Source organism: Agaricus bisporus (genome assembly GCF_000300575.1).
Source record: "Agaricus bisporus var. bisporus H97 unplaced genomic scaffold AGABI2scaffold_6, whole genome shotgun sequence".
In the NCBI taxonomy this organism is placed as follows: domain Eukaryota; kingdom Fungi; phylum Basidiomycota; class Agaricomycetes; order Agaricales; family Agaricaceae; genus Agaricus; species Agaricus bisporus.
The window spans coordinates 88,866-101,673 of NW_006267369.1; the positions used below are offsets into that span (position 1 = coordinate 88,866).

A 12,808-nucleotide genomic window follows, 5' to 3' on the forward strand; every position below is an offset into this window, starting at 1 on the left:
GCGAAGTCGTTCGGGCAGATGATATGTCAGCGAAATGTCCTGCTGTTCCCGCGACTTCGCACCACAACTATAGTAACAATAACCACGAAAATCTGTTCCGTCTCTCATGCCCGCTAATGTCGAGGAACAGCATCTCCCAGCGGCCATTGCCACTATAAACTTTACTGGTCCCGGCCCAGTGAGGCGTCAAGTGCCTCAATATCACTCGAGTTGAAGCCGAGAATTGGACTACGCCTGACAGACGGGAACGAGAGATAGGGTGAATGTCCGGAAAAGTCGTTTGCAATCATGGAACGTCCGGTGAACAGTACTCCAAATGGATGCTAATACCCAAGGAACTGAAGTGGAGATTGGATTGATGTAAGGAAAGGGTTCATCATGGGAGTATTCTGCCGCATAATGCCAATAACTTGTCATTTGCCGTTCTCTCGGCACCTATTAATTGCAGCCCATATCGGCGTCGGTGGGCCGGCGGTGTGAATTAGAGCTGGGAATAGAATAAGGGCTTCCTTCGTTGTATGGTTTAATTCATTAGCCCAAGAAAAACGAGTAAGATGTTCTACTCACGGAAATATGCCTTTTATCTCTCGAGAAGCACTTTGTCCCATTATCCAACACTCTTCTCCCAGCCCCAAGCCTACGCACTTTTCTCTTTGTAACCAGGGATGTACCAATATTCTGAATAGCACTTCAACAGTGCTTGATCCACTATCTGCCGAAGAACAGATTAAACAGTGATCTTCGAGGTTTGAAGGGCCCAGGAAGTCCCAGTAGTGATATGGGCCACGACGGACGGACTCGCACCAATCAATGAAGATGATATGGCGCACACCACATGCTCAGCGATTCAATGTTTCATCGACAGAGATACCAAAAGGATATTATGACGAGTAGACCAAGAGTGGGATTCGTCCAGGACAAAGACATGCCAAATGACTTGTTCTTAAGCCGCGTATAGTGTCAATTTCGAAAATGCATCCAGTCGAGCATTCAATAAAGCAGCAAACTCATCCAGACTTGCAGACGCGACTTCAAAGTTTCCAGAAGCCTCATCAAGAAGCTTACGAAGCTCATCTTGTGAAGGCCAACCTCGAGGAATGATGTCATCGTAGGTAACCTTAATGTCGGCAATCCTCTCCCGTACGAACAACTCTACGTCATCTCGACATTCAGCATCAACAACGAGCTCCTCATAACCACACCCGGCAAGTCCAAGGAATTTATACTTGAGATGAGCCTCGGGACGACTGAAGATCAACCAACGAAGAGGAAGGCCAGGGGTGGTATGAAGAGAACCGGAGATCATCTCGAGAATCATCAACTGAGCTCTTCGCCCTTCGCATTCGTCAAGACCATCTAAAATGATAACTAGCGTGTCGCGATGACGTTGACGTTGTAGAGTAGAGAATGGTTGAACAATGAGCCTCTTGAATTGAACGGGCGGGGAACTTCGGAGTAAGAGCGGATCATTGGCCAGTTCAGCAGTTAGGATGGACTTGTATTCGGGCACTGATATCGCGAGTTGGTACGCGAGCGTCGGTACGACCGTTTCAAGCTTGTCACTTCCAGCCATTCTCGAAAAGAAATAGGCTCCTCCAAGCTTTTTCCACTCGTCACAAGAATCAGCAAAGCTCTGGGCGATGGCAGATTTGCCTGTACCGGCAAATCCACATATATAAAACACCTTCCATTCATGTTTTTCGTCGTAAAGCCAGTTCGCGAGTTTGGTCTTGATATTCAGCCTAGTCTTGGGGTGACATTGGGGCGGAGGATATCGAGCGCCAGAGTCCTTAGTGGCATCTAGCATCGTATACGGCTCCAAGAGATCAAATACTTTTCACACCAATCAATCAGTTATCTATAGCGAGAATCAAATGGAATACTCACTTGTTCTTTCTTTAGATGAGGTATTGTGTATATGATTGACAGTTTCGGTGAAATTCGCATGATTGAGGACAAAGTTCTGTGCATCAGTGAAAAAACCTGCTAGAATGGAAATGAAGATCAGTCGCTTTGTTGGCCGATCATATGATCACGAAACTGGCCTGGTGATTTTAGTTCACTGTCAGGTAAAGGCGGCAACGGCCGCATGGACGCTATAGATTCATGGGGTAGAGCCGGTAGTGGTCGCGCGCGACTAATAGCTGTCGAGACTTTAAGCACTGGGATTGGTTTGTCACAAGAAACAGGCAAAGATGGCAGTGGTCGTATTGGTCCTGTAGGCATAGAGAGCGTAGACGAAACGATAGGCTTTTCCTCATCGTGAATCGGCAGAGGAGAGGACGATCGGGTGAGTGGTGTGAAAGAGTGGGAGTTTGTCGGCGTCTCTTCGCCATACATAGGCGGGGGAGATAGTGGCCGATTGAGCTCTTCAGGAAGTATAGGAGCGGGGATTTGGTCATCACGAATAACAGGTAGTGGTGGCAGAGGTCTTATGTCTCCTGCGTGTGTAGAGGGGAAGGCCGGGGCAAGCAATTCGCTATCACCACAGATAGGCAAGGGTGGTAATCGTCGTGTGCTTTGCAGACCCTTCGAACAAGTAAAGGTAGAAGGAATGGACAAAGTGATTGGCATTGCAACATATGCAACGATGTCGCGAGGGAAGGGAAGCAAGAGGTGCCCTGAGAACTACAAGGTGCAAAGAGCTAGCTGATTGAGGTCATACCGCTATTCATCACTTGGTGGCAGTGGAAAACAGCGTCGTACTCGGGACTTTTCAGCAAAGGCTATATCTGTCTGGACGCCGCTGTCTGTTGGCGGCTGTGCAGATCACATAGAGTGTCTCGAGGCTTATGTAAATGAGTAGCCTCTAAATATGTGTGGATCATACTCTTCAATTGCGACTCGTTGAAGGATGATGGTGCTGTACTCACAAATTCCTGTGGGAAGTGAACGTCTGAACGTTCACTTTCCGTGAACTGTATTCATGATGGCCTACGGTGGAGTGGTCACACGTTATAAAAATACCGTGGTAATAAATCGGGTGATCTGTAACGGAATCCTTCACACGTTGACAATTTGACAGAATCTTCTTCAAACAAGACAGACCATTGAATATTACCGCATCGTTGAGTCCTTGCTTAAATCCTTCCAATTTTCGCCGACTTTGGAGCCAATCGCACTCATACTTGCATATACAAGTCCCAGGGACTCGGACGAAATAGTGCCACCTTTGATTTACCTCTCACTAACAGTCTCAAAGCCAAACGCTAATTCAAGTACACCTGCAAATACTACTCATAAACAGTTGGAAACAAGACCAGACCGACAAGGGTTGGTGAGAAAGTCATACGCCAAGGATTTTGTAATCGATTGAGATAGTGATCATCGCGTCAAAAGGCATGAGTCCATCCATGCCTTGGTCCATGCCATCAACGTCTGCTTGGCACAGTAAGGATTAATCTATCAGCATCAGCGCCTCCAAGCTCGACGTAGCACCATCACTCAGTGAACCCGATAATGGCTCATGCACATGGCTCATGGCCGTCCGTGCATCCATCACGCATCAAACCTTGATCAAATCTAGGCCGAATGCCAGGCTGAAAAGCCACCGTTGTCGTAATCTCTTGCGGCTATTCAGATCAATCATCGGTCTCTCAGTACGACTTGGAGTAGTAGAATTACATCTTCAAAGCTGATACAGATGATGAAATATCCAATTCAGACGAGATAAAAGATGCAGTGAAGTGTGAAAAAATAGACTCTTCGCGGAACGATAAATGGTCAAAATTCAAATCATAAGAAAAGAAAACCGAATAGAAGTCACAACATACGTCGATTATAACACAACAGAGTCACATCACCAAACTATACCACCCTCAGATTGCCAACTAACGTCTGATCTCTGCACTTGAAAAAAAAATTATTGATAGGGACTGAGCGACTCTTCTGTAGCCGATATGATAAGTCATTTGTCGTAGAAAAAACTGCGGGTAACGGAGATGGATAATAAAAAGTCTGAAGGACAGAATGAGAAGCACTTAAAGCGAGAAAACTCCGGTTACACCTTTATTTCATCTCCAATTTAGCTGCTTCTTCATCCCATCGGATGTTCTGAAGATATTCCTGGTACGCCGACATTTGTTCCTCAGACGGCTCCTTGTCACAGCGAAGCGAGTACGCCGCTTGATACCCTGAAATAGGTGACTCCGTTCTCCAGAGAATCATCGATTTGAGACCATGTCCAATGATGAAATATTCCCGAACCCATTCACCCTCAGGAAAATCCTGGCAAGAGTTCAGTAAACAACCGTTATCGCGCGACTTTTATGGTCTTACGTTTCTGAGTGGGAATATTGCTGGTTTGGCTATTCCATTATTGATCAAGATGTTGAAATACTCTAACAGCTTGTGGTCTGTGGGGCTGGAGGGCTCCGTGCGTACCAACGAAGTTGAAAGGTCCTACACATAGGTCACTATTGAAAACAATCGGCGGGGAAGTTAGAAATTGTCGTACCAGTCGACAAAGTCTGGCTAAGTCATAAACATTTCCGGCAGCCCAAAATCTGAAATCAACATCGGAGAGGTAAGAGAGCAGATCTTCGTTCGGAGCGTCTAAAGGCATTTCGTCCCTCGGAAGGAATAGACCGCCTTCAAAGAAGAGGAGGATTGATTTAGAAACCAGCTTTGCATTGTCGTCCGAAGCCCAGGTCAGACCGGGAAGACTATCGTGATTGTGCGTATAATCCGAAACCCACGCTAGAAGCCGTAATCACAAGTCAGAACAATCTTCATCTACAATCTAAAGCCATGCTTACCGTCCTCAGTGTGGAAGTGCATCATGTCAGCATCAGCCCAACTGATACCTGATTTTATGATATCCACTAGCGCCTTTCGCTTGTCAATGACAAATCTACCACAACGGTTACGATCAAGGAGAAAGTCCTGGAACGAGGCATGATGAAATTTTACTTGGAATCGAGTGGCGTCTTCCGGGTCAGGTACGATCAGAACAGAGTGAAGTCCACGCAGCGCCTTATAAAAGGCACGCTGTTCGAGTCGGAGGAAGTTGCAGAGTGTCCGAGCCGAATTAAGGTGGTCACGCTCGTCGATTTTGCCTTTATGGGACATATGTGCCATAATACGCCAGCTCGTCTCGAAAACGATAGGTGATATATTTTCGAGAATCCGTGAATAGAGAAGATCAAGTGCCGCCAGGGGGTTCCGGGACAAAATCTCCTGCGAACGACGCAGAAATGTCAACAGGTCATCCAGTTGAGAATGGGGGTCGGCCTCTTCGGGATCACCAATGTAGTTAAGACACGTCGACGCCAAGACAAAGAGACCAGAAACTGCTTCAAGAAGCTCCACCACCTGATTCTCGGGGGGCCAGCCTGGCGCAATCAATTTCTGGAACCTGTCTTTAATTTGCGAGATGCGCTCTCGAGTATACTTCTCCACGTCATCACGACATTCCGCATCAATTATGAGCTCTTCACGACCACAATTGGTGAGTTTTAAGAAAGCGTCCTTGAGATGAGCCTCAGGACGACTGATTATTAGCCAGCGAAGCGGAAGATCTGGGTTTGTACGGAGGCTATTGGTGATCATCTCCAGTATTTCCAACTGCGCATCCTCCCCTTCACATTCATCAAGGCCATCTAGGATGACAACTACAGGTTTAAGAGAACATTGGCGTTGGAGGGTGGCGAATGGTTCAACGATGAGCTTTCGAAACTGAACGGGTGGAGAGTTCCGTAACAAGAGAGGGTTTTTGGCAAGTTGGCGTTCCACGAGGGAATGATATTCGGGAATACAGATGGAGAGCTGGTATACGATTGTTGGGACAACCGTCTTTAACTTATTCCTTCCAGTCGTCCTGGAGAAGAAATATGACCCTCCAAGCATTTCTCCGTCGTCACAGGACTCAGCAAACGACTGGGCAACGGCTGACTTGCCGGTCCCTGCGAAGCCACGGAGCCAGAGCATCTTCCATCCAAGGTCATCACCGCATAGCCAATTCATGAGTTTATCCCTAATCTTTGATCGTGTGCCAGGATGGCATTTCGGTGGTGGATACCGTGCGCTCGAGTCCTTCGTAGCGTCTAGACATGCATATGGCTCCAAGAGTTCGAACACTATTCAGATAGGTCAAGCTGGGTCTTAGTACGTGCAATAGCGAAGAGTACGCACCTGCACTTCTATTGGCAATGACATTGTTCACATAGGTCGTGTTCATCTCATTAATATAGTTCTTGGTTTCAGTTGAGGTGAACTGGCCACCGTTGATAGTGAAATCATGTGCCTTTGAGAAAAGTCCTGTATGTTCATCAGTAAGAGTTACCGACAGGACGACCCGATTGCACCTGGGTTTTGCTTCTCATCGCCACGAATCGATGCCACTGCAGATGGTGATTTGCGTTTCAGCAGCCACCTTTTGGTACGACGAAGAAAAGAGGGAGTAGTCGATGACATCCAGACGGGAGTTCATGCAGGGGGAAGATGAGGGGAGGAAAGAAAGGACAGTACAATGCGTTAACGGCACTCTCATAAGTCGCAATCAGATCAGTACCTGTTTTGACATCTCTGTGACTATAATACTCGACGTTCAATTTAAGGTTCAAACACTTATCTTTGTTACTCAACTTTCAAGCGGCTTCCATTAATACCTAACCAACATCATACCACCGAGAAAAGGCACATCTGAATCCAGTAGCGACTGAAACATGTCACAACTCAATGATATCAACGCCCCGTGTTTCAACCTAATTTTGTCGTCGAAATACGCAAGCGATTTAAGAGAAGTAAATAGCTGCACTTTGTACGAAATCGAATATTCACATGGTCTTCTTTCCGACAAATCACACGACCATGAGCGAAGTATCCTGGAAGTATCCCCTGCCTTCGGACTAACGGCCTCTAGGAGCATTCCATGTAACATGACCGATCTCCAGCCATTAGGTATTTATCTCTAACGCCGCTTCCTCTTCGTCCCACTCAATTCCTTGGAGGTAGTCCTCGTATTCTGATATTTGTGCTTCTGTGGGCGCCTCGTCGCAGCGAAGTGAATGGAAGCACCAACGCGAAGTCGGTGACTGTGTTCTCCAGACAATTATCGACTTGAGACCATGCCCAATAAAGAAATATTCCCTGATCCATATACCACCGTGGAACCCCTAGTTGGAGTTCAGAAGGCATTAATAACATGTCAGGCGCATGGGCTTACGCTTCTCAGAGGGAACACAGATGGTTTGGCAATTCCATACTTGATCACGATGTTGAAATGTTCCAGTAGCTGATGATCCATGGCGCTGGACGGTTCTATACGTATAATTGAGGTTGAAGGGTCCTAAGTACTACGGGTCACTACTGAAAATAGGGACAAGTTGTAGAAATAGACTTACCAATCGACAATACTTAGCGAAGCGAACAACGTTCTCGGCATCCCAGTATCTAAAATCGACATCGGAGAGTCGAGAGAGAAGGCCCACATCCACACGATTTTGCTCATCAATATCAACAGACACTAAGCCACAGTCGAGGAACGTTGTGATTGATTCAGAAATCGACCGTTGACTGTCTTCTGAAGCCCAAGGCAAACCGGGCAGACTATCGTGCATGTGATGGAGGTAAAGATGCCAACCTGAAAGTCATAAGAATAAATTTTCATGAAAGATCGATTCTGAGCTGGCCTTACCGTCATGGGTATGGAAACATGTCACATCAGTCTCGTACCAGTAGACGTACGACTCTATGATATCCATGAGCGCCATTTGCTTGCTAACGAAAAATTTTCCGGAACGAATAGGGTCGAGAAGAAAGTCCTGAAACGAGGTATGATGAAATCGTAATCGAAGTCGAACAGCATCTTCCGGTTCCGGTATGCTCATGACAGAGTAAAGTCCATGTACAGCCTTATAAAAGGTATGTTGGTCGAGTCGGAGAAAGTTGCAGAGAACTTGAACTGAGTCGAGTCGGCCAACTTCATCAATCGTGTTTTTATAACACATATATGCCAGAATTTGCGAGGCTGCCTTGAATGCTGTGGGCGGTACATTCTCGAGAATCCGTGAATACAGAAGATCGAGGGCTTCCAGAGGGTTTCTGGACCGAACGTTTTTCGAACGGCGCATGAAGTTCAACAGGCTGTCGAGCTGAGATTTGGGGTCAGCTTCCTTTGGATCACCAATGAAGTTGAGGCACGATGATGCAAAAACAAAAAGGCCCGAAATTATGTCAAGCAGCTCCTCCAGCTGGGCCCTCGGAGGCCAGTCGGTAGGAGTGAATTTCCTGAACCTGTCTTTGATTTGCGTGATGCGCTCTCGAGTATACTTCTCCACGTCTTCCCGGCATGTCGCGTCGATGATGAGTTCCTCGCGGCCACAAACTGTAAGTTTGGAAAATGCGTCCTTGAGGTGAGGCTCAGGGCGACTACAAATAAGCCACCGAAGTGGGAGATCTGGGTTCGTGCGAAGAGCATTGGTGATCATCTCAAGTATTTCGAGCTGAGCATCCTCCCCTTCGCATTCATCAAGACCATCCAGGATAATGGCAATAGGTTCGAGAGGGCGCTGGCATTGAAGTATGGCGAAAGGTTCAACAATGAGCTTTCGAAATTGAAGAGGTGATGACTTTCGTAGTAAGAATGGGTTTCTGGCGAGTCGGCGCTCTATAAGAGAATGATATTCAGGGACACATGCAGCGAGCTGGGATACAAGGGTGGGGACAACCGTCTCAAGCTTGTTCCGGCCAGCCGTCCTGGAGAAGAAATAAGACCCTCCAAGCCTTCCTTTCTCGTCGCAGGAGTCAGCAAAAGATTGGGCAACGGCGGACTTCCCTGTCCCAGCAAAGCCTCGGACCCACAGCATCTTCCAGCCAAGGTCGTCACCACAAAGCCAGTCCATGAGCTTATCCCTGATCTTCAATCGCGTTCCGGGATGGCATCTGGGTGGAGGATATCGAGCACTGGAATCTTGTGCAGCATCGAGGCATGTATATGGCTCCAATAATTCGAAAACTGGAGAGTAATTGACGCCGTGTTTCCAGGAGAATTCAAAAGATACTACACACCGGCTTTTCCGCTGGATATCACCTGGGTCACCTTAGTTATATAGGTATCCGCTTCGATAAAATTTGCATTATTGACGTTGAAGTCATGCGACTTATAGAAAAGGCCTATATTTTGACATTAGCGGATCGTGGATAACGACCTCGGGCGATTTCAACCGAACCTTTCTTCTCCTCTCGGCGAGTGGATGCCGACTGAGTTAGTCGTCGCAAAACCCAGTTCTTAGTGCGGTCGACAATAGATTGGACGGGAAGCGACATAGATATCCAAGCAAGAGTATTGAAGAGGGAGGGGAAGGGAGGGTCGGGCGTTGAAAAACGTTCTCACAATATGAAGCATCTGACAAGATCATGACAGTACGGTTGTTGGCTGTCGTTTCAGTGTCACATCCTTTGTTGTGACTCATAGACGCAACCAGTGGCTGCAGCGACTAAAACTGATGAAAGAAATCTGTACCACCGTGACCAGACGCTTCGGGTATGATTGAGGAGGCAGATAGACATAGTAATTCAAGTACGACATCAGCCAACAATTGAAACTGAGATTGCGAATCCGAGGCAGTAATTCCTGTCGTTCCAAGTTAAATTTTATTCCAGATTAAACAGTCCATAGAGACGTCATGCGGAATGATAAACATTAGCATACTGAGAAACTCGATCGCGTAACACACTACCCATACAAATACAATATGATAAGTGGAAGAACGCGCGAGGAATGAGCGCGGTCTGAGTTTTCGGAGTGATGTCCGTGTGTGTGAGCGACATCTATATATAACTGTCACGTCACGATTTATAACTTATTCTACTACTACTACCTCTACTGGTGCGGTCGTACGCAGTGCCGCACCACTATTTTTATTTTTCCACCCACCCTAACCCTACTTAGACTGGAAGTCAGGCTAGCCAACATCGGGGTCGAAGTTGACGCTTTTGGGGTGACCCGACTGCGTTCCAGCTTCGATCTCACCACTTGGGGATCTCGGGCCCTACAGCCCTAGATCCTTAATCCCCAACCTTTAATGTTGGTTGGCCAGCGACTATCCGGCTCACGACGAAGAGGCTTCGCGGAAACCGTTCGTAACAATTTCCCAACCATACTTAACCGGTAACCCATCGCCAATGCGGCTTCCTCTTCATTCCACTTCAATGTGTGAAGAGCAAGGCGGTACTCGGAAATTTGTGCTTCAGTAGGCTCCTGGTCACTCCGAAGGAAATGACTGTACCAGCCTCTAGGTGATTGTGTTCTCCAGGCAATCACTGACTTGGAGTCGTGCCCAATAAAAAGGAATTCCCGATGCCATTCACCCTCAGGGAGGCGCTAGTAACACGTCAGAATATAACAGGACATCAGCTTATTGTGCTTACAAATTTTAGAGGGAATCTAGCTGGCTTGGCGACGCCGTTCCTGGTCACGAGGTTGAAATACTTTAACAGTTGGTAGTCCGTGGGGCTGGACGGCTCAACCCGCACAATTGAAGTTGATGGGTCCTAAGTGCTGGTCAGTACAGAAAACAAGATCGAAATTGGAAATAGAATCACCAGTCGGCAGAGGACGGCGATTGAAAAAGGTTCAGCATACATCCAATACCTGAAGTCAACGTTGGAGAGTTGAGAGAGAAGACCGTCATCCACACCATCCCATTGCATGTTTTGCATATCTGAAAACAAGGCAAGTGAACGCAAGTTTATGGGTGTCTGTAAGAGCCGCAATTTATTGTCTCTAGATAGCAAGGTCAAACCGGGGGGACTATCATGCTCGTGCGACTCATAGATTGTCCACCCTGAAAATGCCGATTAAGGTCGATTGTCAGATTTCTCCAGACTCGGGCTTACCACCAAGAGTGCGAAAGTGAGTGACATCAACTTCGCACCAGAAGATCCACGACTGCAGAAAGATCACTTGCGCCTTGTACTCCCCAATGACAAATTTTCCAGACCGGTTAGAGTCGAGGAGGAAGTCTTGGAATGAGGCATGATAAAATCGTAGTTGGGATTTCGCGGCATCTCCTGGTTCTGGTACGCGCATGGCGGAGTAAAGTCCACGCACGGCCTTGTAAAAAGCATGTTTGTCAAGTTGGAGAAAGTTGCAGAGTGCCTGCGCTGAGTCGATTGTTTCACTTAGACCAAATTTTCTTCGGTAGCACATACATGCCAAAATTTTCCTCGTCGTCTCAAACACGGTGGGGGGTATATCCTGAAGGATTTGAGAATAGAGAAGATCGAGGGCCACTAGAGGGTTCCTGGACACAACCCCCTGGGATCGACGCAAGAACAATAACAGAGAATCTAGCTGAGAGACGGGATCAGCTTCCTCTGGATCATTGATGTAATTCAAACACGTCGACGCAAAAATAAAGAGCCCCGATACTACATCAAGAAGCTCTTCAAGCTTGTGCTGCGGAGGCCAGTCTGCGGGTGTCATATCGTCGTATGTCGCCTTAATCTCGACAAATCTATCCTTGACGTATCGTTCCACATTCTCCCGACACTCTGTGTCGATGATAAGCTCCTCGCGGCCACATTCTGATGTTCGGGAGAATGCATTCTTCAGGTGAGCCTCGGGACGACTGAAGATAAGCCAGCGAAGTGGGAGATCTGGATTCGTGCGGATGGCGTTGGTGATCATTTCAAGAATCTCTTGCTGAGCATTCCCTCCTTGACATTCATCAAGGCCGTCTAGGATAACGACGATTGGCTTTCGAGGACGCTCGCGTTGGAGGTTGGCGAAGGGTTCAACGATCAGTTTCCGAAATTGAACAGGTGGAGAGTTTCGTAGCAGGATGGGGTCTTTGGCCAAACGGTGTTCTATGAGGGAATGATACTCAGGAACTTCCCTAGCAAGCTGAAATACAAGCGTCGGTACAACGGTTTCGAGCTTGTCTCGACCAGTGGTGCGGGAGAAAAAGTAGGACGCTCCAAGAATCTCCTTCTCCTCGCAGGAATCAGCGAAGGACTGGGCAACGGCGGATTTCCCGGTACCGGCAGATCCACGGACCCACAACATTTTCCATTCATCGTACTCATGCACAAGCCACCTCATGAGTCTTTCCCGGATCTTCAATCGCGTGTCGGGATGGCACTTTGGTGGCGGATGTCGAGCGCTGGAGTCCTTTGTGGCATCGAGGCATGCATACGGTTCCAATAATTGGAAGACTATCGGGACAAGTCAGTGCTTGGCTTCTGTGAGCAACACAACAGAATACGTACCCGCTTGCCCGCTTGACATGGCATTGTTGAAATAACTTATATGTTCATTATTGATGAAGTGACCACCATTGATAGTAAATTCATGCGCGTTTGCAAAAAAGCCTATGGTATCATATTAACATGTTTATGATAGTGAAGTCAAGTAGCCTCTACCAGAATGCCGATCGGGACGAATCGGAGATCGTGATCGTCGGCTCAGCAAAACCATTGAATTATCAGCATTAGAGGGAGCGGGTTGGGACATCGAGAATCAAGCAGCAGCGATGGGGTTGGTGAGGGGACGACAGAAAGGAAGGAACGGGCCTTGAAAAGTGTTCTTACAAGAACCCTACCACCTGTCATTCCACCGTCACAGCGCTTGTTCAATGTAGCAGTTTTGAGACGCCTCGTGTCCACCTCACACTGCATTCGAAGGTCGGTCATCGTTCTAGCCGGTCCACTCGTTTATACATGCGGAATGCCTAAGATGCCTGGTCATGATCCGGAATGACCATGAGAGCAATGAACGGAGAAGAGAAAAGTAGACTTGGACGGTTCCTTGCTTACATACGCCTCACGTCTGGTGCCCTGGGCCTCGTAACCACGCTCCCATGCA

The 12,808-nt window shown here is 47.5% G+C and overlaps 4 protein-coding genes across 4 annotated transcripts; all 4 read right to left on the reverse strand.

Annotated features, from left to right (window-relative positions):
- Window positions 1-857: 857 nt before the first annotated feature.
- On the reverse strand, window positions 858-2,678 carry AGABI2DRAFT_178657 (hypothetical protein). Its single transcript, XM_006461483.1, has 3 exons — window positions 2,064-2,678; window positions 1,888-1,983; window positions 858-1,833 (listed from the first exon to the last, which is right to left on the reverse strand). The coding sequence occupies exons 1-3, from the start codon at window positions 2,572-2,574 to the stop codon at window positions 944-946; spliced, it is 1,497 nt and encodes a 498-aa protein (XP_006461546.1). The 5' UTR covers window positions 2,575-2,678; the 3' UTR covers window positions 858-943.
- A 1,330-nt stretch (window positions 2,679-4,008) lies between these two features.
- On the reverse strand, window positions 4,009-6,414 carry AGABI2DRAFT_178658 (hypothetical protein; the record flags this gene model as incomplete). The annotated part of the gene is made up of 6 exons (XM_006461484.1): window positions 4,009-4,227; window positions 4,279-4,401; window positions 4,457-4,698; window positions 4,758-6,077; window positions 6,133-6,258; window positions 6,306-6,414. The coding sequence occupies 6 exons, from the start codon at window positions 6,412-6,414 to the stop codon at window positions 4,009-4,011; spliced, it is 2,139 nt and encodes a 712-aa protein (XP_006461547.1).
- A 269-nt stretch (window positions 6,415-6,683) lies between these two features.
- On the reverse strand, window positions 6,684-9,267 carry AGABI2DRAFT_178659 (hypothetical protein; the record flags this gene model as incomplete). The annotated part of the gene is made up of 6 exons (XM_006461485.1): window positions 6,684-7,115; window positions 7,166-7,288; window positions 7,344-7,582; window positions 7,637-8,956; window positions 9,010-9,114; window positions 9,171-9,267. 6 exons carry the CDS (start codon window positions 9,265-9,267, stop codon window positions 6,897-6,899), a joined length of 2,103 nt encoding a protein of 700 aa, XP_006461548.1. The 3' UTR covers window positions 6,684-6,896.
- Window positions 9,268-9,736: 469 nt separating this feature from the next.
- Window positions 9,737-12,636, reverse strand: AGABI2DRAFT_178660 (hypothetical protein; the record flags this gene model as incomplete). The annotated part of the gene is made up of 6 exons (XM_006461486.1): window positions 9,737-10,324; window positions 10,372-10,494; window positions 10,546-10,664; window positions 10,840-12,159; window positions 12,214-12,315; window positions 12,546-12,636. 6 exons carry the CDS (start codon window positions 12,634-12,636, stop codon window positions 10,001-10,003), a joined length of 2,079 nt encoding a protein of 692 aa, XP_006461549.1. The 3' UTR covers window positions 9,737-10,000.
- Window positions 12,637-12,808: the final 172 nt, after the last annotated feature.